This window comes from Protopterus annectens, chromosome 13.part0, assembly GCF_019279795.1.
Source record: "Protopterus annectens isolate FY-2018-M chromosome 13.part0, PAN1.0, whole genome shotgun sequence".
NCBI lineage: Eukaryota > Metazoa > Chordata > Ceratodontiformes > Protopteridae > Protopterus > Protopterus annectens.
The window spans coordinates 109596614-109621422 of NC_056747.1; the positions used below are offsets into that span (position 1 = coordinate 109596614).

Below are 24809 nucleotides of genomic sequence, written 5' to 3' on the forward strand. Positions count from 1 at the left end.
CCAGTATCTGACATAAGGTTTGGATGAGACACTAAGATCCAGTCAATGACAGTACCAGTGGCTCTGCCTTTGTTTGGTCTGCTAGGGGAGTTTATTAATTGAGTGTAGTTATATAGGTTGATATCTAGGGAAGGGGATTCAGAGTTAATTGTAGCCTAGTTTATGTTTACATCACCTAAAATTAATGTTTCGTTTTTAATGTTAGTTGAAAACCAGAAGAGTATGTCTTCAAGAATAGGAATGTTGTTGCCTGGAGGAAATATAGAGGGCAGCAATGTTCATGGATTTGTGTTTGTTTAGATTGAGGAGGGCCAATGCAGAGTTCAGAAATGGTGAACCTGGGAATGTGATTGGTGTAGGGAGTAACAGTGTAGGAGTAGAATATGGCTACTCCTTTTTTGTTGGGTCTGTCAAAGGGTAGCATTTGGTAACCCGATGGGAGAATTTTGTTATTTTTTTATATTGGGGTTTAAGCCAGGTCTCTGTGATGGCAACAATGTCAGGTTGGTTATGGGGCAACCAGGTGTGGAAGATGGGAATTTTATTTCTAAGGCTTTGAGTGTTGACTGTAATAAAATGAAAACTCTTGGGGGTGGAGGGACGTGGTAGATGAATATGGGAGCTGGGTGTAGAGTTAGAGGGGCCAGGGTTGGGGTTGGTGTCCCCGGAGGGAGTCTGTTTAGTATGAACCTAATATAGATTGTTATGGAGGGTGAGTAAAGGTGATGATATATAGTGTATTTAGATGAGTGTGGGGGGAGAGGGAGATGAGGATGGGGCAGGCTGGGTTTGCTATGCATAATTATGTGGAGAGATTCATAAACATTCTGCACATGGAGTTACCCACTCACGCTTAACATTGACCCTTGTAAGATATTTGCTGCTCATATACACCATTAAAAACATAACTTTATACTAGGAAACTTGCAAGCATTGCATGCATTCAGAGGTTTGGTACTGAAACAACTGATGCCTCTCTTGCAGTAGAGGTAAGAGTAGCTTGTGGACAACCAGTGGGTCATCACTCCGATTATGCTGAGGTTTTTCATCTACTATGTTTGTAACAACATCCAAGAATACCGCTCATGCCCAAATCACTGTCATTACTATCGTTGTGTAACGTGTCATATCACAAAACATCATTCATCTAAATCCAAGATGTTCATACCCCTGCAGTACACTTTCATACTATTATTAACAAATAATTGTGACAGTTCAACATTTTGGCAACATCCAGCTATGTAAAAATTCACATATTCTCAAAACACACTTTGGTGCAGAGCCCTCAGCTGATTATAAAAACCAGTGTAGTGTGAACTGTCCACCTAGCATGCTGATAAGGACATATGACTGGCCCATGTTTATGGACAGCAACAGTATTGTTTTTTATATATATATATATATATATATATATATATATATATATATATATTGATATACATACATACATATATATATATTTATATATATATATATATATATATATATATATATATATATATATGTATATATGTTGAAGTGCCATCACCCAGTCAATGAACACTCTACGTCCTATACATGAGTTCCTTTGATACTTCTGTTTTTGTAGATTTTACTGAAAACTTGGTTTATTGTGTTTCTCCAAAGGTTACCTGGACTTATTTCCTGACTTACCAGCAAACATAACTATATAGTCTGACTGCTATGTGTAGACCATAGTTTTGAGCTTTCCCTTGTTTATTATAGCAGCTTCTGCTTCCTATGGATTTGTGAAATCCACTTGTGTCTGTTGAATCAATCCATTGTGGCTCTTTCTTCATTAATGACTCAAGAGTTTAGGTGCATTTAGAGTTGTTCAGTGTTGCACTTTACTAGAAGGTCACTGCAGTCAAACTTAGGCTTATGGGACACAACTAAAGTCGTATCACAACTGATTAGTGTATACTTCTTTTTAATTTATAAGCTTTGTTCCATCCCTTGTTTTTGTGTGAATATTGTAATGGTGTCAATCTGCAATAGTGAAACTGCAAAAGTTTGTTTTTAAGAGCAAATGTTTTTCTGATTACATAGATAACAAGATATGTTTGTGAGATAACTAGCCAGACAAATAGTACTGGATCAATCTGATTAATTTAAATATATGAGTTGATTAGGAAGATCTGTGCTCATAACTCCAGGTTCCAGGGTTCACAGGTTTTGGGATTCAGTCCTGACTTCCCATCATGATCTGTTTGGGGTTTTGGGTGTTCTTACCATGTTTGTGCTGGCATCTCTAGGCATTCTGGGTTTCTCCTGTTAAATCACACTGGCTGATTGACTATACTGCAATGTCTATACATATATCACATTTTCCTTGCTGTCATGGCCTGGTATATTGGTGAAAAGGCACTGAGAAGTACCATTTTACTTATCTGGTTAACAAACAAACAAATAAATTATTCAGTTGTGGTACAGAGTTATTTGAAAGGCTTTATTCCAACAGCGTCTATGGCAAGCCGTATTTATCTATGCTTTCCTGACTTTCTATAGACTAGTTTGTGTATATTTTTCAAACATCAGTGAGTTCATTGGTTTTGAATTTCAGTGTGTTCATGGTCATAACACTGAAAAACAAGTGAGATGAAGTCACTACCTCCATCTCATTTTTCTTATATCAGCCATGCAGTGGTTAACCGCAAGTTTTGTATGCAGTTAATTGTTGACTCATTGTTAGAATTTAAGATATGTACCACATTTCCCAGCAGAGTCATTTGTTTTATCATTCTATTTTGACCTAAACAATAATTTTGTTTTAAATAGCTTTTAGTGCATGATGTAACCCAAAGATAAAACAACTGCCATTTATACTAGAATAAAACATAGTGTACTTTCTTGTGTGATTGAACTTGTAATTCCTGCAGTTTAAAACAGAACACAAATATGATTATTTCTTTCTCAGTAATATCGAACAGCGTTAAGACTTCACAGCACTTTTCAAAACAAAGCTTCCAACACTGTAGAGGGCTATAACAGAAAAGCTTGAAGGACCTCATTAGATGTTTACGTGTAGAGATACTCAAAATAATGAAAAATATGTTAATTGATGTAAGCTAATTAAAGTTTGTGGAGTAAGTGCAGTAAATATTTGCATTCCTCCTAGGGGTTCTACACAGGAGCTGGTAAGAAAGAAATGCAAATGCATTTTACTGGACTAGCAGCTGAAGGGAATCAACTTATAATTGCATTAGTTTGCACTGAATATATCTGAAATGTAAGTGAATGTTGATGTAGGTGGAAAAATGTTGACTGGTATGCACTACATGTCATCAGTATGTTACACAGTACTACATGTAGTGTAAGAGCTACAAGGTTATCGCTTGCTTGACTTTCTTATATCTTTGCTTTTCAGAGATAAAGGGTCTTGAATGCTGTGAGAGTTTATTTGAAAAACTTGGAAATCTCAGTTGAGCGACATAATAAGAGAAAAACGCTAATATCGCAAGAATGAATGGAGATCGCCGTTGGGAATTCGTCCTTTTACTTCAATTTAGTGCAATCTCTGAGTTGGTATATTTAAGTAGGGGGTTGTGGGGGGTGCAGGGGGGCTTAGTGACAGTTTACGTGTTTGACTTGTTTAGTTAATGGGATTCAAAATTAGCTGTTTTCGCTTATGTGTTGCTCAACTGAGATCCGCACAGCAGTGTTTTCGTTCACCTAATATAAACCCATATATATATATATATATATATATATATATATATATATATATATATATATATATATATATGTGTGTGTGTGTGTGTGTATGTATATATATATATATATATATATATATATATATATATATATATATATATATGTGTGTGTGTGTGTATGTATGGGAGCCGTTTATAATCTCGAAATACTGAAATGTTGAATTTCAGTATCTCAAGAATATAAACCCGAATGTTTAAAATAGCGAAAGTTCATAATCGCGAATTTGAATATCTCGAATTCGCGGTTATGGCCTTACACTAAGTAATGTCCGGGATTGTGTGTTTATGGTGTGCGGTGCCATGTGTGGATCTAGGTGTTTTGTCAGGTAAGTGAGTGTTTTGTAATGGATTTGAGTGGGGGTTAGAGTGTGTTTGAGTGTGCTGATATGTTTGATGTGTGTGTGAGGGACTGGAGAATGTGCATGTGTGAGTTTGCTTTTGTTTCCTGTTTGTGCGATTTCGGAGTTAGTATATACAAGTAGGGGGGATGTGGGGGGCACCCATGTGATGTGGGTGTTTTGGTGTATGTATGGTGTAGTGTATGCAGTTTGTTCTGTGTTTTGAATTTCGCGGTTTTGGAGTTTCGGTGTTTTGTGGATTCAGTTTCATAGTTTCAAGATACGGAAATTCGATGTTTCAGTATTTCGAGATTATGAAGTGAATCCATATGTGTGTGTGTATATATATATATATATATATATATATATATATATATATTTATATATAAAACTGGTTGATCACACCATTCAGCTACCTCAGCCACACCCATACAAATGTTTGGTTTCTATTCAAATGGTCATCTTGTCAACTTGAACTTTTCTAATGGTCATGCTGTTTCTGTATGTGACATCACTGTACAGTGGTGATCAAGGAATTTGCCCTTTCCTCACTGTAGTGAGATCTCATAGTTGTACTATATAATTAGCAGGGGGTTTGGGGGTGTGCAGGGGGTTTTGCTTTTCTTCAAATTTGTGTTTATTTTGTGTATTCAAATCTGTGACTTGAACTGTTTTATTTTGCCTTAACATTCGGAATTTGTGTATTTTGAAAGTTTAACACCGGCACTGTCTTTATATGGATCTACTTTGAAAGGTCAAAATTCCAAAACTTTGAAATCCAGTCCACCGAGTACAGAATATTGAAGTTTTAGAACTTTGAAACTTTTAATAATATAAAAAAAAATAATATTTTTGCAGGAGGGTAAGCCCCCCTGCACCCCCTGCTAAATAAATATTCCAACTCCGAGATTGTACTACAGTGAGGAAAACGGTAAATTTCCTGTTCCATGCTGTATAACAATCTCCATTAAGGATGTTCAAGTTTCCAAACTTCGATATTCTGGTGTTGGCAGACTGAATTTCGACCTTTCAAAGCAGGCCCCTCTATAGATATATAGACACACACACACACACACACACACACACACACACACACACACACACACACACACACACAAATAATTTATATTTCTATATTAATACGAAGTAAAGGCATTTTGTTTGAAAACACTTTCTCCTGATCATGTTGACATAAAGGTAACTTTGTAGCGATCACTGTGACTACATATTATGAAACTGACTGTACCGAAGTTCAGGTTCCCCTTTTAATCAGACTTGCGTAACACACTTAGCATGTGATAAAGACAGCAGTGCTGACATTTAGGTACCTCTTAATGTACTTATGAAACAAAGTTTGTCTGAACCTCATAAGGCATTTGTCTGCCACAGATAAACATAAATATATGTAAACATATTTTGGGTTGGGAGGGTGGCCTAGTGGTTAAGGTATTTGCCTTACAAACACAAGGTGTAGGGTTTGAGTCTCACAAGGGATAATTGGCTAAGCTTAAAATGGCTCGCAAGGGCAGTTAGCTTAGTACTAATCTATGAACCTATGAACCTATGAACCTAAGCTTCCAGTAAGGGTAAACTGGACATTCATTTTCTTTCAACAGTATTAATATTTAGCTTCGGTTTTCTTATTCCTTGAAAAAGTCTTATACAGCAGTTTTTTTACAGTTTTTTGTGGATCAGTGTCTCCCAACAATGGATTTGATCATGCTGCAGCCTGCATAGGCTGCCACTCATGTTTAAACTCAAATACGTGTTTGAACAAGGTGTGGCATTTCCATGGGGGAAATGGAAGCTACTGCTTGGACACATATACAAGTTCAAGTAATGTAAGGCCAGCAGCTGTGGAGAGGTTACGTTTAGCCAGCATTTGGGAGGGGTATTTAAGTTTAGGGAACTGGAGTGGAATTTAGGCTTAGGGAACAATTAAGCAATATAGGTTTAGGGAGTGGGAGGGGAGTTCTAGGGTTAGGGAACTGTCAGAGAATTTAGCTTTAAGTGGTGACAGGGTAGTTTTGGTGTTTGTGAGTGCTTAGGGAATTTAGGTGTAAGGAGTGCATGTGGAGGTTTAGGGTTAGGAAGCATTCTGGGAATTTAGGTTTACAGCACAAGAGGGAATTTTAAGGGTATGACTTGGGAGTAAGGATTCATGTTAGGGTTATGGACCTGGATAGTAGTTTTAGTGATAGAGTTTGTGTTTATGTGAGGGTTATGCAGTGTACTAGGGATGGGTTGGATGAGTGCTGTGTAATTCATTAGAATCTGGATAGTGGGAGGTAGGACAGCTGCTGTTTAGAGCAAGAACATGCACCTGGGTTACACAAAATATTCGCTTAAGGGAAAAATAAACATAAATGCATTGTTTTCAGTTTTCATTTATTTATTTTATTTTACATTTGTTTACTAGGAAAGTCTGACTGGGCAGAAATTGTCCATTTTCAGCAGAGGCCTGGGGAGAAAAGCTCCATGTAGTGCATCACAATACAAAAAAGTATTCAAGTCATTCAATGCAATGATCAACATATTCATGGTATAAAAAATATTCAAAACATTCAATATAGTCTTTACTGAATACATTAAAACAATACCCAGAAAGTAAGGTACAGGTGGTTAATGTGAGATAGTGATGTACACTGAAGTGTCATGCCTGGTGCAACTGTAGTACTTTATCATGGAATTCACCATTTACAACTAATTATAGGTTCATATGTGTGTACTAGGCTAATGGCCCTGGGGCCTTTACAAGCTTAGCCATAGGATTACCCTGGCATAGTGCCACCTGACCTTAGTTCCCAGTGCCTCTGTCCAGTAGACCCACTGGAGTTACCCCTGGACTGAATTTTCTCTTTCTCATCCACTCATTAAGATTTCTCTTTAAGAGGGTTAGTGAGGTGCTCTGCTTCACATGTATGGGAAGTCTGTTCCATAGCATGGCCAATCTCTAGGTTATGAACCTGTCCCTCCAGCATGCTCTATTAATTGTGGTAATGAGGTTGAGGTTTCTGGAGCATGTGGTGCGGAGGGATTGGGATTTCTTTACATGTAGCATTTTTAACAGAGCTGGGTCAGACATGGCTTTGTTAAGTCAAGCAGAGATTGCCTCTAAGTAGGTGATATGGGACAGAGAATAGTTAGAGTTTTTTGAGTCTGTCCGTATAGGACAAGTGTTTAAGGCCTAGTATCCTCTTTGTGAGGGACTTTTGCGGCCTCTCCAGTTGTTGCAGGTGTCTAGTGAGATACATGCCAAATGGGACATTGTACTCAATGATTGGCCTAATGAGGGAAGTGTAGAGGGAGACAATGACCTCTTTCTTCTTGGATGCAAAACCTTTAGTAATGAGATGTGCCACATAGAAGGACTTTCAGACCACAGTGGGAATGTGGTTATCAAAAGAGAGGTTGATGTCAACCTGTGTTCCCAGATCTCTTATAACACCTTCTGTGTTCAGTGGACTACCATCATTGTAGTAATTCATGGGAACTGGATTTTTCCCAAAGGGGATGATGACACATTTTTTGGCATTGAGCTTAAGGCCATGGTTGTGACACCAGTCGTTGGTCTCAGTGAGGCCATTCTGTAGGATGTCAACATCACATGGGGAGTTAATAATAGCTTCTAACTTGCAATTGTCTGTGAACTTTATCAGCCAGAGTCCCTTCGTGTTGGCGTGGAATTCAGAGAAGTAGATACCAAACAGGAGACGACCCAGGACCAAACCCTGTGGGACACCACTTGTGGCTAATCGGCAGTCTGACTTGGAGTCAATTACTTTCACACTGTGGGTTTTATCTGTGAGCCAGTTTGCAACCCACATAGTGATATAGGGTTTGATGCCAAGCTTAGTGAGTTTTTCTATGATTCCTGAGTGGGGAATGGTATCAAAAGCCTTGGCCAGATCTTAATTAGGCTGTATGAACCACCTTGTCTTAATCCACAGCTCTGGCAACTGACTCAAAAAAGTCGACGAATTTGAGCAGGCATGATCTACCCTTCACAAAACCAAACTGTGTGGGATCTGGAGTTTGGAGATTCTCTATATCCTTGTTTATTAGGTCCATGATAATGCGTTCCATTGCTTTGCATATCAGACTCATCAGGCTAATGGGACGATAGTTCCTAGGGTCTGTAGTCACTCCTCCTTTGTGGAGAGGGATGACTGTAGCAGTGCGCCATTCGGTAGGGACAAAACCTGAGGTGAGACTGTGATTGAACCAGGGCACACAGATGAGGTGCCAATTGACTCTGTAGTTCATGTAGAGCACAGCCAGGGATATTGTCAGGTCCCATAGAAGCTGTATTCTTGGCCTTGGACAGTGCTGTTTTAACCTGCGCAGCACTTATACTGGGTGCCTGGCAATCTACTGGTATTGTGATTGGTTCATTGGGGGGGGGGTAAAGTTGGCACAGAATCTGTCGGCCAGTATACTGGCAATATCTGGTGGCTCAGTATAGAAGGTACCATTGTGCAGTAGCTCAGAGCAAATCTGGGTATTGCCATGGAGATTCTTTACATAACTATAGAAGGCCTTGTGGTTGTCTTTACTATCTGCTGCAATTCTGTTTTCATAGCTAGCTTTAGTGGATTTGATGAGGGATCTCAACTTTTTGTTGAGGCTGATAAGGGAGTTTTTCCAGTCTTGGGACTTCACCTTATTCCGCATCAGTTTCCTCCTTCTGTTGTAGAGTTTGTTTATGAGAAAGGACTATGTATTTATTACGTTAGTTAGTCTGGGTCTTGACAGTTGAATATCCATGAATTGGTTAGGTAGGACTTCAGTTGATTTTTGAAGTTAGATTTGTTATCTTGCATTCTGATTTCAAAGGGGAGGGAGTTCCAGATTTTGGCAACTGCATTTGAGTAAAGGGAGTCACCTGATGTATATTTGCTTTTGGATATTTCTACAAGCGCTTTGTTTGTGGATCTTAGTTGGCAGTTGTTGTTGTAGGGGTTGAGTAGGCCTGTTAGAGCTGGTGTTTTAGTGGGGTGGTAGACTATTTGATGTGCCATGGTAAATTGGTTAAAGTTTAATAAGTTGGGTAATTCTAGTGAACTTAATTGCTTAAGGGCTTGCCAGTGATGGGATTGATAGGAGGAGCTGGTAGTGAATTTTGCTATTTTGTTATAGCAAGTGGTTAATTTGTTTAAGTCACCTTTTTTTAGGTTGGCTAGAATAGGGGATGAATATAGTATTGTGGAGAGTAGGTGAGTTCCTGCTGTGATGGCTTTACTGTCTGTGGTCATGTAGTTTTTGCAGTGATAAATGGTGACAAGTTTTTTATGAACCTTAGTTATGATCTGGGCTATATGTTTATCGAATTTAAGACTTTAGTTTATGATTATCCCTTGTAGTCTGGTTTGTGGACTGGGATAATGAAGGTGTTGTCCGTAGATAACATTTTAAAAGGGGGAGTGGGTTCAGTTGCTTTGGAAGGATAGAAAAGCATGAGTTTTTATGGGGGGGATGTAGAATAAGTTGAGAGTTTGACAGCCAGGTTTCTATAGCGGTGAAGGCTTCCTGGGTTTTTTCTTGAAGAACTTGGAGAGAGGGAGCTGAGCAGATTAGTGTGACATCATCATCATATTGGACCAAAGTTGCTTGATGGGTGGCTGTGTGTAGGTTGTTTGAAAATGGTGAAAAATAGGGATCCAAGTATAGATCCCTGTGATATGCCTAGGGTAATTGGAAGGAGGAGAGATAGGTAGTCCATCCATTTAACTTTTTTTGGCTATTGGAGAGAGAGAGTCTTTAAAGCAGAGCAGGGTGGATTTACCTTGATTGAGTTCAGAGAGGACAGTTAGGAGTTTGTTGTGAGAGACCATATCAAATGCTTTAGATAGGTCTAGAAAGACAGTTGAGAATAGATTACCTAGGTTCCGTTGTTGATTGACAGCGTTAGTAAAACTGATGAGAATGGTGGTAGTGCTATGGCATGGGTGGGAACCAGTGTTGTGTTTTGGCAAGGAGGTTGTTAGATAAGAGATAGTTTAGTATCCGTGAGTGTATACATTTTTCCAATATTTTTGACAATGGGGATAATATGGCTATTGGTCACTAGTTGGATAATTCAGTTGATGAACCACCGTTTTGTAATGGAATTATGTAAGATTTTCTAGAGGGAAGGTACTGATTGCATCTATTAATTAATATGGAAACAGGGTTGGCGATGGCTTTGGCTGCGATCCATAGGTATTCAGCTGTAAGTTTGTCTGCTGCAAAGGTAGTAGGCTTTAGTTTGGACAGGTGTTTATAGATGAGACTGGTTGAGACTGGTCTGAGTGAAAAGAGGTTTTAGTTGTTTGGGGTATTTTGTAGATTTGTGAGACTAGTGGTGGTAGAATGAGTAATCAATTTAAGAATCAAATTGGTGAAGTATTCATTGAATTGGATAGCTATGTTGTTAGTGGTACCATTTATGTTTGGAGGTGGGGGTACTAGTTTTATCTGGTTGTAGAATTTTTCTAATAGCCACGCAGAATTTCTGTGGGTTTGATTTGTGTTTAGTTTAGATTTCAGTGTAGTGCCTTTTGATCATTCCTTATTTGTTTTTTAGCTTTATTTCTCAGTTCAAGGAATATTTGCCTATTTGAATTTGTTTTATTGTTACGCCAGGTGCCCCAGCCCTTATCTCTTTCTTTTAGAAGTAGACAGGTGGTTTTGGAGAGCCAGGGGGCATAGTTGGATTTAACTCTAATTGTTTTAGGAGAGGCAAGATGATTAAGTATATCTAGAATGGTAGAGTTAACGTGGTCTACTGCCATGTCCAGTGGAAGGCAGGTAAGTAGAGACTAGTTGTAGTAGTTCAAGGCTTTTATGAAATCATCTGATTTGAAGTTTTTTTGAGTAGCATATTTGTTGGAGGGACAGTTTTTTTGTGAGTTTAATGTATTGTCTTAGTACAAAGGTGGGGACGTGATCACTTAGTGTGTTGGGTAGTGTACCAAATTGTTGTGCTGAGGATGGATAGTTAGTAAGTATCCAGTCTAGTATCAACTCTTTATTTGTAGATTTACCTATATGGGTGGGAGTTTGTATTAGCTGCCTGAAACCATAGAGATTTATATGCTTGTAGAGTAGAGGTGAATTAAGGGAGGACCAGTCTATATTAAAGTCCCCTATATATATATATATATATATATATATATATATATATATATATATATATATATATATCTAGTAGGTTCAGCTGTTTTAGTTGGTTAATTTTTACCTTGGTGAAAAGAGTCTCTGCATTGTTAAATATAGAGATGTGCACGTTAATACGATCAATGTTGAGGTTGTTTTTGAAAAGAAGGGCAACACCACTTCCTGTCTTAGATAATATGTTTGTCCTAATTATATTGTTATTGTTACATTGGTCTCTGTTGAGATTTGTTACGTATTATGTAAGAGTGGCGCTTGGATTCAAAGAAATGGGCAAGACGTTGTAAAGTGGTTATTTCGATAAGTGGTGATACAGCCTCATAGTATTATGAAATGTATTTCTTTAGTATGATGAATGATTTCCATCATTCAGAATCTGGAATTGAGTTTCTGAAGAAGTCTTTGGCTATACTTTGACGAAAGCACTTAAACTTGGAATAAATTATACTTGTCCTGGTTCCTGTGTTGTTGCCTCATCTCCTTTTTTGTACTGTTGGTTCTTGGTTTGTCAGAATACCTTCTAATTATATTGTACCCTGGTGGAAATATTTCATTATCTTTGTTGCGAGGTTTGAGCCACGTTTCTGTAAGGAGTACTAAATTAGTGTCAGGGGCATATAGTGAAAGAGTTGGTTGAGTTTGTCTATTTTGTTCAGCATACTTCTAATGTTAATGCTAATAATGAGTAGGTCTGCATGTTTTCTTATGGAGGTCAGGTGGTGTGGGCTCGGGATTGAGGGTGATGGTGGAGTTAGAGGGAGGCCCGGATTTGGATGGATATCGCCATTGAATATCAGTTGAGATGCTAGATTAACAAGAGTCAACAGGTATTTGGTAATAGATCATATTGTACACCGACATGTCCTTTAGAGTGGTATGGGGCTAGATTTGCAATGGAGTTACTGTACATGGCTGGCGAGATATGAGATAATTCTGAATGAGGTGCCAGGTAGTTGGGTTTGGTGGGAGACTTAGAGTTTAGATTCCAGCTGAAGAAATGTTGGTAGGAAGTTAGGATGGTTGCTGTGGGGAGGGATAATAGGAGTATGGTTGACAGGAGATGTATACAGTTTTACAGACATAGGAGAAGCTTGGATTTGAGCTAGAGGCTATTATAAAAGGAGAAACTTCAGCTTTAAGTTAGAGGTGGTTAATTCTGCTTTATAGTTTGAACAGATCCTTGCTAACATTTTCTCTTTGTGTAATTTCTTTGTAATTATCAGGTGAGGGGTGTGATAGTTACTTAAGGGGCTGTAGGAAAGTGGGTGTGAGCAAGGGGGGGTGTTAGTTATTTTCATCAAGGGAATAGCCACAGAATCTTTGTTAAAAATGAGATAACAAGGATAATGTTAGTTAGTCTGGGTCTTGACAGTTGAATATACAGGAATTGGTTAGGTAGGACTTCAGTTGATTTTTGAAGTTAGATTTGTTATCTTGCATTCTGATTTCAAGGGGGAGGGAGTTCCAGATTTTGGCAACTGCACTTGAGTAAAGGGAGTCACCTGATGTATATTTGCTTTTGGATATTTCTACAAGCCATTGGAAAAAAAACTTGCTTACACTTCAAAAGCACAAGAACATGTATATCTGCTGTGTCTGTGTGTATGTGTGTAAACATACACACATATATATATATATATATATATATATGTGTGTGTGTGTGTGTGTGTGTGTATGTATGTATATATATATATATATATATATATATATATATATATGTGTATATATATTTATAGATCTAGCTCTCTCTCTCTCTCTCATACATACACACAGAGAAAGGAAGATAAAAATCAATTAAATACATACTTAGAAATATTTCCATATGTACTCAATGCAAAGTTTGTGGGTCCTTAAGAAATCATCAGACTACGGATGTTTGAAGATAGAAAGTTCAGTTTTCTTATTAAGGAAAGGCAAAGAAACCGATATCTTGTAATGCAAAGGATTAGACTCCTATAGTCCATAGGCTCAAGAGAAGGTGAGCACATATGCGAGGGATCTGAAATCCTTCTTGTATGGCTGTGTCTCCCAGTTTGAATCTACCCTCTGGCCCTTTTGTATTGTTATCATTATGCAAAACCATTTATTAAAATCAAATCTGCTCTGTTCAGACAGCACTGAAGAGTGCACTTGTTCTACTGAAGTGATAGTCTCCAAAACCTCTAAAATCCCTCATGTAATAGAATTATTCTGCGGTGTGTATCCAATAGGCAGTTGTTTGTTCTTTTCAACACACTTAAGTATGATTTTCCGCACTCTATGGAAATTCACGAGCTGACATGCTATTCTTGGCTGGGAATATCAGTACAAACACAATACTGAGAGTTCAAGAACATCGCAGATAGTATTTTGAAAGTCAAACAACAAAGACAATAAATGACCCCTCTGACATCCCTGCCGGTGTTTTTATTACTGTGTCCCTTTCTTGGGACACAAACACTGATATTTTTCTTTTCATTTTTAATACGAGACGAAGTAATTATATCACATTGCTTAATCTGTAGCTACATATTACACAAATGTAAACATTTTTAAACTTACAACATAGAAAATACCACTACATTACTCCGACAGTGCCCTTTCTGTTATCTTATCTGTGCAAGTGAAAAGAGTTGTAACACTTAAAAATGTAGTAAAACTTTCTCCAAGGTTTAAGTAGGCAACAAAAGTTGGAGATAGGAGTAGGTCATCTTCCCAACTATAGATTGACAGACTGCTACCATATCGGCTTGCAGTTGTATTAACATCCAGCAGACTGCTATCATGGCACTATGCAGGTTAGGGTGTGATAACATCCAACAGACTGCTGTAATAGCACTATGCAGGTTAGGGTCATACCAATCAACTATACAGATTTTCACAGAATGTCCAGATTTTTGCCTCATATTTTTGGTGTATTCCTCATAAAATTTGTGATTTTCTGGATTTCTGTGGCAAATCAGTGAGGGATGAATTCACTAAGTGATAAACATTTGAGTTTCTGACCTTATATCCTTCAGAAAGTGCATGGTAACACAATACCTTTATTCTAGCAACTTTCTAAGTTTATAACAGCAGTATTTAAAATGTTTGGCTTTGCCTAGATTTTTTTGTGCTAAGAGGTTGACAGCTATGGTTAGGGTGTGACAACATCCAACAGATTTCTACCATGGCATTATGCAGGTTAGGGTGTGACAACATCCAACAGATTTGTATCATGACATTATGCAGGTTAGGGTGTGACAACATCCGACATATTTGTATGATGGTATTATGCAGGTTAGGGTGTGACAGCATTCAACACATTTGTATCATGACATTATGCAGGTTAGGGTGTGACAACATCCAACAGATTTGTATCATGGCACTATGTAGGTTAGGGTGTGACAACATCCGACAGATTTGTATCATGGCATTATGCAGGTTAGGGTGTGACAACATCTGACAGGTTTGTAACATGGCATTATGCAGGTTAGGGTGTGACAACATCTAACAGAGTTGAATCATGGCATTATGCAGGTTAGGGTGTGACAACATCCAACAGATTTGTATCATGGCAGTGTGCAGGTTAGGGTGTGACAACATCCAACAGATTTGTATCATGGCAGTATGCAGCTTAGGGTGTGACAACATCCAATATATTTGTAACATGGCAGTATGCAGGTTAGTATGTGACAACATCCAATAGATTTCTACCATGGCATTATGCAGGTTAGGATGTGACAACATCCAGTAGATTTGTATCATGGCATTATGCAGGTTAGGGTGTGACAACATCCGACAGATTTGTATCATGGCATTATGCAGGTTAGGGTGTGACAACATCTGACAGGTTTGTAACATGGCATTATGCAGGTTAGGGTGTGACAACATCTAACAGAGTTGAATCATGGCATTATGCAGGTTAGGGTGTGACAACATCCAACAGATTTGTATCATGGCAGTATGCAGGTTAGGGTGTGACAACATCCAACAGATTTGTATCATGGCAGTATGCAGCTTAGGGTGTGACAACATCCAATATATTTGTAACATGGCAGTATGCAGGTTAGTATGTGACAACATCCAATAGATTTCTACCATGGCATTATGCAGGTTAGGATGTGACAACATCCGATAGATTTGTATCATGGCATTATGCAGGTTAGGGTGTGACAACATCCAACAGATTTGTAACATGGCATTATGCAGGTTAGGGTATGATAACGTCCAGCAGATTTCTATCATGGCAGTATGCAGGTTAGGGTGTGACAACATCTAACAGATTTGTATCATGGCATTATGCAGGTTAGGGTGTGACAACATCCGACAGATTTGTATCATGGAATTATGCAGGTTAGGGTGTGACAACATCTAACAGAGTTGAATCATGGCATTATGCAGGTTAGGGTGTGACAACATCCAACAGATTTGTATCATGGCAGTATGCAGGTTAGGGTGTGACAACATCCAACAGATTTGTATCATGGCAGTATGCAGCTTAGGGTGTGACAACATCCAATATATTTGTAACATGGCAGTATGCAGGTTAGTATGTGACAACATCCAATAGATTTCTACCATGGCATTATGCAGGTTAGGATGTGACAACATCCGATAGATTTGTATCATGGCATTATGCAGGTTAGGGTGTGACAACATCCGACAGATTTGTATCATGGCATTATGCAGGTTAGGGTGTGACAACATCCAACAGATTTGTATCATGGCAGTATGCAGGTTAGGGTGTGACAACATTCGACAGATTTGTATCATGGCAGTACGTAGGTTAGGGTGTGACAACATCCAACAGATTTGTATCATGGCAATATGTAGGTTAGGATGTAACAACATCCGACAGATTTCTACCATGGCATTATGCAGGTTAGAGTGTGACAACATCCGACAGATTTGTATCATGGCATTATGCTGGTTAGGGTGTGACAACATCCAACAGATTTGTAACATGGCATTATGCAGGTTAGGGTATGACAACGTCCAGCAGATTTGTATCATGGCAGTATGCAGGTTAGGGTGTGACAACATCCATCAGATTTGAATCTTGGCATTATGCAGGTTAGGGTGTGACAATATCCAACAGATTTGAATCATGCATTATGCAGGTTAAGGTGTGACAACATCCAACAGATTTGAATCTTGGCATTATGCAGGTTAGCTTGTAATAACATCCAGCAGCGTGCTAACATTGTACTGTGCAGGTTAGATTGCTGTGATATCCAACAGATGGCTTCTATGACATTATACAGGTTAGGTTGTAGTACTATCCAACAGATGGTTACCATGGCACTATGCAGGTTAGGTTGTAATTGCATTCAAATGACTGCTACCATATGACTATGCATGTTAGGGCATAGTAAAATATAATATAGGTGCAATTTATTATTATGGGTAGCTAATGTGCAGATTAATTGTCATGGTGATAATCTGACTGTTGGCAATGGCAAGTGCATTATTAGGGGCACTGGGGTAAAGGACAAAACAGCACAAAGTGTCTCTATTCATGTGACTGTATGAAAGAAGAGGGAAGTGGACTATCACAGGCCTGAAGTGCATCTAACTTATTCGTTATCACATAATTATCTGTGAATCACTAAGAAAATATGTAGATGCATACATGGATATATATATATATATATATATATATATATATATATATATATATATATATATATATATATAAATACCACAACCTGGTCTGCTAGTTATTACAGTCCTTACCGCACATCAACAAAACATCACCATTCTAAGGGAGGACTACCTATACTATGATGTTTCATCAAGGTAGTAAATGACATGTAATGTGCATGCTGTATAGACTTTTATTATGCAATTTACCTGGTATTAAAAGTAACTACATCTGTGCTTCTTATGCTAGATTCTATTTCCATACTAACTGCTTTCATAATGTGGTCCAAATGTGTTTCATGTTTTGCAGAACTCTGTGTCTGGTATTAAGTGGCTGGAAAACAAGAAGGCACTATTCAAAGTGGAACTGCGCTTAATGTCGTCTGTGCATTCACAGGTATATGCAGCCATATGCTGGCATTTTCTTCATTAACAAGAGGTACAGCAGATGTTCAGAGGGACAACAAAAAAATTAAAGTAAACTTAAGGAAACAGCCTGGCAGCACAGCACAGCACATGAGCTTCTGGCTACTGTGCCAGATATCTATGTTGGGAACAGATCACACATGGTGCTGGTCCTCCCGGACGGGAAGGGTTAAACATCCAGTGATTGATTTGCTTCCCTGTGGGAGAGGAAGGACAGTTAGTACACTAAAACTGAGCTTGTTTAGAACGTGAACTATGTATAGGGTATTAAAGCAACTGTCATTTGTCTTAGAGACAGGAAAAATCCTAGTGTCTGCCCTTAAATGATCATCAGACTCGGGCTCCATGGTGTGGAGGAATAGAATCATGACTGTGGCTGTGTTCAGTCAGTAGCTTCAGCATTCAAAGAACTGGGCAGAATTGGTTGGAAAGGGCAGCATTGCTTCAGCTTGTCCAATTAGAGAGAGAATTGTGGGATTTTTGCTTGTGATATGGCACCTCTCCTCTGACATACAGCTAGGAGAGATGGTGGGAGGGGGCAACACTCTTTCATTTTGTCCATTCTGGGAGAAAAGGGTGGTATGTCTGCTTGTGATCTGGCACTGTTCCAGTGATGGAGGCAGTGTTGTAATTACTAGACAGAATTGTTGTTGAATGTGGCATGAGGCTGAAGCTAAGTTGCTCAATGTGCAGGGATGCATGTGATGTCAGTAGATCTTCTTCATTGTTATGACATACTAAAAAACAATTTGGTGTATTCAGCAGCATAAATGATGCTGCCAGATTCCATGCTCCATATTTCCAGTTCACCTTCCCAATTCAAGAGGAGATACTGCCAGCACAGCTAGCTGGAATTATGTAAATAATTATATGTCATTTTGTGAATATCAAACTAATTTATATAAGATGCTTGTGTATTAGAACTGTATGTCATGTGTATATCAAACTGCTCTGTACAGATATCTGTGTTGAAAAGGTATTTACAAAGCAGCACAAGTGCTTAAAATGTGTGCACAGTGTGCCTCTACTGGAAGAGAACAAAATGTACATGCACGGGTGTAACTGTTTAAATGTATATGTTAACAGAGAAACCTGGAGGGTTAACCTCAGTCCAGCAAACTTTAGAGAAATGTTTGCAATTAAATTACTTTATAAACTAGGCCATAAAGAGGTTATCTTTCGGGTTTCAGTGCAGCTAGAGACGCAAAGTGTGTACTAGGATGATTTCTTCATTGTCTTTGGGGTGAAATAATTGCTACTCTGAAAGCATGAAGGAATGTAATTGTTTTATGACTTTCAACATCTACCAAAAATCTGAGCAAAAGCCCTTGTATGAGTATTTTACAGGCAGATGCTAAATACTGCCAGCTTCAGCAATGGGGGGTTTTGCCTGGGAACTAGAAGTCATATGACCAGAAATTGTGTCACTCTGCAAGCTATCGCAGCAGTAATATTTTTGATATTATTTTGAGAAGTCTCTGAGTGAGACGGGGCATTCTGCATTCTGTCTTGGACCTAACAATAACAACAAGAACCATTCACCACATCTGCCTTGTTCTCATTAAGTAAGTTGTTAGGGTATAGTAACTCTCTTAGATAGTCAGGAATATAACAAAGCTTAGTTTAGATTTTGTTTTTCTTTTTTTGTGTGAGCCTGTACTGCAATGTTATTTTAAATATTTCCTGTGGTTTTGAACTCTGATGTCACTGTGAATATATATTTCATATTGTCTTGTTCTTTTATTATTTGTTATTAAATACATTTAAACCTTTCATTGTGGGTGATCTGTGTAGAGATATTTAAGTTTTGAGAGTACTTGCATATTTATTTGGGGCCACTCTTAATTGCCTTGCTCTTGGTCAAACTACCATTTGTATTAGTATTAATATTACACAGTAAGATTGGACACCATTTGTTACGGGCGCTAAAGTAGCCGATAAGGAGTGACTGGTGGCAGTGCTAACTACCTTATAATCTAGGTAGAAGGGGGCATAGCTAGTAAACCTGTGCCAGCCTTTCCCAGGTGTGCCTGTGTGTAAATCAAACCTCAAAGAGTGGGAGTGTCAGCTACTTGGGCAGGGACACGAAGCACTGGTTGGGCAGAGAGAGTGCTGGAAGTATTGACTTGGTCATTCAGCTGAGATCTCAAATCTATAGCTGTGCCAGTGGGGAGTCTTACTGGGGATCTGGACGAAGAGTGAGAAACCAGCCCTGGACTGACTGTGGTCTCTGTGTGCTCCCAAGGGAAATTGCACTTGATGCAGAGAGCTGCATTCGGAAATACTGTGTGTGTACCTGTTATCCTCCCAGTGAACGTTCCCCCTGTTGCCAGAGGTGAGGATTGAGGCTTCTTATTTACTGGTCCAGTGGTGGTTCATCCATCACACCATGTATGGCCAAGATGGCCCAATGCCGGGTATTAGTACTGGAGGCACTACAGGTCAGAAGCCGTTGGAGCAATAACCTGCACCACTTGGTTAGCTGGAAGGTGTGCTGGTGGGAGCCAAAAAGGAAAACACCTTAATGGTTACATACTGCTGCAACATATATTTATATTATAGCTCGAGATTGTCCTTGGTACTAATGTCCTTACATTATTTGAAGTGGCTTTTAAGTGGTTAGTATTATTTTACAATTTTGGTCTATCCAAAATAGGGCATGTACTAAAATGACATGGTTTTGTATTTAAGCTAAATGGTCTCTTTCCCTAATTGTATCTATGTCCCCGCAGCATATATATTTTTGCCATTCCATCTGTGTCAGATTGTTTTCATTCACTCACAGTGCAAATGCATTGAACTGGCCTTTTATATCAGAATTTCAGAGTGTTTATGTACACTTTTACCATTTATTTGTATTCATTTGTGTTTACTCGGCTAATGACCACAAGGTTCTTTTTAAGCCTAACTATGAATCCCAAATCTCTGAAAAGTTCTCTTACCCTTGACAAGTGTAAGCAGGGGCTAGGGAGATGAAACATTTACAAGTAGAGACCTGAGAGATGAACCATTTAGAGGCTGCCTGTGTCCATTAGAGGCATAGGTGGCAAGTCAGGGATGAATTTCCCGTTCCCCTTCCTGTTGTCCAAGTTACACTTGAATTGGGTTAGGGAGGAACTCTGCTTCACATGGATGGTCAGCCTGTTCCAGAGAAGAGGTGGTCTCTGGGGATACATGCATGTCTCTCCAGCAGGTCCTATTTGTATCACAGGCAAGGCTTAAGTCTTTAGAAATGGTAATTATGGTGCTGTTTCTTTTGTGGATATGCAGGAGGCCGATCAAAGTTGGGTCGGACGATGCCTTGTATGCCAGGCATAGATCTCCTCTCAACAGCCTGTAAGAGACAGAATACAGAGGGAGTATATTTCACTTCATCAAAAAGTTATTTCAACGAAGCTGACATCATCAACCTTAAGTCAGCGAACTAAATTTCCGCAAATGAACCCATCGAAAAAAATTCACCAGAGGAAGTAATCACCTGGTCAACACCAGACAGTATATAAAACCCACCCAAGTGGGAGTCTTCACCTTCCCCAAATATATATACCAACTCCAAGATTGCACTGTGGTGGGGAACGGGTAAAATCGTGCTGTTGGCCTTCTTTTCCCTGGTAAAATCTTTCACGGTAGTGAATGTTCGTGGAAATTCAGTTTGCTGATTTGGAGTTGAAGTCATCTTCATTGTAATGACTGTTTGATGAAGTAATATAGACCCATAAAAGGGATAGGGTCTTGAGGTGGTCCTTGTCATCTGCTGCACAGACTTAAATGGATCTTTTTTGTTTCAAGAACAGGGAATGAATAAATTAGTGTTTTTTTAACATCTTTAAAAATTTTGTTGGTGAGATGTGTCATGCTTTCCTGAGCTGCTTATTCAGTTGTGACAACAGACACAGCTTGTCTCTGGATCAGTTTCAAGAGTTTTGTGAGTAAGTCTACAACCCTGGACACTCAATAAATGTATGGCCTCTGCCTTTCGACTTCAGTCTGGTAGTAATACATTTAAATTAATTACGAAAACGAAGGTAGAAAAAATTATATGCACTTTTTGTGACTTATTAAATATTTTGTGGAGGTGTGACTTCTGTGTTTCTTGACTCTTCCTTTTAGTCTTAGACTTATTATTGCCTAAATTTGACTGTGTGAGCAGATTTTTTTTGTCTTTTGATGAAGTTATTATGAAACTTCTTAGTTATAGATCTGGATGGTACTTCTAAAAATCCTTGCAAATACACCTCTTTGAGACGGTGAAGGACTAAATCATCATACAGACATGTTGCCTAACATACAAATCTCATGCTTTTTACCAGAAAAGAAGGAAAAATTAAATCAGAAGCCTTGCATAGGTCTATAAATCTTTATTTTATTTATTTTACATTTGTTTTCAAGGAGTGTCCACTGGGCTAGAATGAGCCCGTTTTCAGTGGAGGCCTGGGGAGAAAAGCTCCGAAAGACATAAGTGACGTAGTAAGATAGACATTAATACATATACAATTAGGCAACAAATTAGAGTAAAACTACTATCAGCTACAGTAAGTTGCTATAGCTTATCTATACGATGAAGATGTTATATATAGCAGGATAGATATCAATAGAGATGCAATTCATTTGCAAATTGCGTAAAAACTACTGCCATCTACAGCAGGTTAATATAGCGTATTATTTAGAGACCATAACTATAACAGTGATGATAATTGCATGAAATGATGGAGGATCATGTTGTATGGGGTGTGGAACAGGTGCAATATTATGCCATACCACTGTTCCACCTTCGTTTTGTTGTAAATGGAGTTAGTCAAAGAAGTAATTACAGAAGAAGGGTTCCACTCAGAATACTAAAGTCCCAGGAAGGAAAAATGGAAGTTCAGAATGAAATACCACAATGCTGCAGTTGTGGGCAGACAAGGTAGAGTTATAACTTCTTGGATATTCACCCTTTTCTTCCAGACTATGTGAACTTCAATTTAAATATATAATCATACCTCTCAACCTGGAAACATCAAAAATCTGGACAAAAGCCCATGAAAAATAGGTACAAATCTGTATGCTGATTAACATAAAATATGCACACATGATTATGCAAACCTGCCCACTCGAATGGAATTGTGGGATACCAACTTTCAAACACAAACTGAAGAACAGACAACCAAAATATGGCCCCAGCCGAGATCCTGTAGTAATTGATAACTATTTTTGTTAAATGTGTAGCAATGATGTTTACTGGGAAGGGAGAAAAATGATAAACCTTAGGATTTTGTTTTTGGTGACTTGCAGTATGTGGGTTTTGTGGTAAAAGTAGGGCATTTAATGGTAGGCAATATTTTTATCGTAGAAAAAGAATATTATAGTTTGCTAGGACCTCCAAAAGTCATGCTCCATGGCCTACTGATCAGTGGCGTAGTTTGAGTTTGTGCCGCCCTGGACTTTCTTTGAGTTTGCCACCCTTCCCACCTCACAGAATCATGGTCGAATGGGGCCCTCCCCCCTGCAGCCATTCCAGTGTCCCATTACTTGGTTATTTCTCCCCATTTACCATAAATAATGTAATGTGCGCACTGCTTTATTTCTATGATGATTATTTGGATTTCATTTAAAACTTTTATTTTACATTTTATAGCGCAAATACTAATAGACATCTGCTAAACAAATCAATACAGTCTCACAGTGAAAATACACTTAGCATTAAAACTTCTCTGCCTTTGAAACTCACATTCATTAAAACCACATTGAAACCCACATTCAAAGAAAATGCATCTGGCCAGTGGCGGATAAAGATTACCTTTGGGCTGTTTTCAAATCGTAGGCCCCTTGCACATGAAACATACATGTGTTCTTTGATACACCTTCCTGATTGTATTAAATTACATTCCTTGTATAATACAGCACACTTTTTATAACACGTTTTAAATTTATTGTTTTGAACATTTTTTCCAGTAAGCAACTAAACAAAATGCATGAACCAATAATGACAAAACTGCCCAATTCAGAACATTTCCATCATAAAAGTCTACTCAGTCCACCAGTATCAGTAAATATGCACATTCTCTGCAGAAGTGAAAGTCATCTAAATAGTTCCACATTAAAGATATGTGTAAGATCTGTAACTAATGAAGAGGTTGCTGCTAGCAAACAACTTAATATTTCATTGTTTCATCTACAAATAAAAAGTGCCTGTTGCCCTTGAGGAATAAATTGCCTATGTTACATTAACAAAATGATATGCTAGTAATATTGAAATAGGGAATGGATGACGAACTGATAACAGGTTCATAGTTACTGGGTATCTCCACCAAAGAGGACATTCGCAGGACTGCAGCATCCACCGCCTTTAAAAGTACAACACAGTACAGTATCAGCAATCCATCTACATACTATGGGAGTAGAACACACAGCCTTCTGCATCAAAAGCAAGTATCCTACCTGTTGTGCTACTAATAACAAAAACAGACTTGGCATAAGCGGCACTAAATTCTCTCCCCTGAAGAACTATGCAGCACAAGAAATCTGGAAAAAGCCAAAATGTATTGGTGGGGGGCAAAAGCCCAAAACCAGGGACACATTTTAAAGATTGCTTGTGTAATCTTAGAAAAGTTGCTAGAATAAAATGTTTTGTGTTACCATGTGTTTCCTGAAAGATAGGAATACTGAAACCTAAATGGCTATCATTATTTAGTGAATTCTTTTCTCGCTGATGTGCCAGAAAACCACAAATTTTAAGAAGAACAGACCAAAAGTATGAGACAAATATTCCAGACATTTTGTAAAGCTTTGGACAGTTGAAAAATATGTTTAACTCCTGAATCACAAGTGTTGGTGGTATGGGTAGAGAATTTAGGCTCTTCCTCCTTGTACCTAAGGTACAGGGTTTGAGTCTGAGTAACTCTAACCAGCAGTTATACTTAACTGGGGCATACACACACAAACACACACACACACGCACTAAAAGTAATAAAGTAAATGTAAGAAGCTGATGTTAAGCACAGTTTCTCCTGCCTGCAGCCATTAACACACACAGTTAAGTTAAGTAAGTAAAATTTTAAGCACAGTTTCCTACCTGCAGCCGTTAACACACAGTAAAAGTAATAACGTAAATGTTAAACATTGCGGCCATTAAATAAATAAAAGATTTCTCCACACAGTAAAAGTAAGGTAAAAGTAATAATGTAAATGCAGGCACTGCAGCCGTTAAAAAAATGTGTCTCCTGCAGCCATTAAGAGCCAAGCCAGGGAAGAAAGATTTGCTGTCAAATAAGTAAAATGTTTCTCCTGCAGCTGTATAAATAAATAAAAGAAGCTGCCTTTACAATTGCATATTTTACCTGGAGGAGGAGCCAACGTTTCTCCTAGACAAACTTCTGCCTGCAGCCGTTAAATAAGTCAAAGGTTTCTTCTGCTTGCAGTTGCTAAAAGAAGCTGCTGCACACACACTGTAAGTTAAACACAGTTTCTCCTGCAGCCATTAAGTAAAACATTTCTCCTAGACACACAGACTTCTGCCTGCAGCCGTTAAATAAGTAAAAGGTTTCTCCACACAGTAAAAGTAATAATGTAAATGCAGTGCCTGCAGCCGTTA

At 38.5% G+C, this 24809-nt stretch overlaps 1 protein-coding gene across 1 annotated transcript in view; it reads left to right on the top strand.

Moving 5' to 3' along the window:
• The window catches only part of LOC122787839 (dedicator of cytokinesis protein 7-like), a 4057077-nt gene that overhangs the window by 2337993 nt on the left and 1694275 nt on the right, over nt 1–24809 (top strand). The window contains exon 20 of the mRNA XM_044054755.1: nt 17121–17207. Within this exon, the coding sequence (XP_043910690.1) occupies nt 17121–17207 (87 nt within the window). The remainder of the gene's footprint in view (nt 1–17120; nt 17208–24809) is intronic.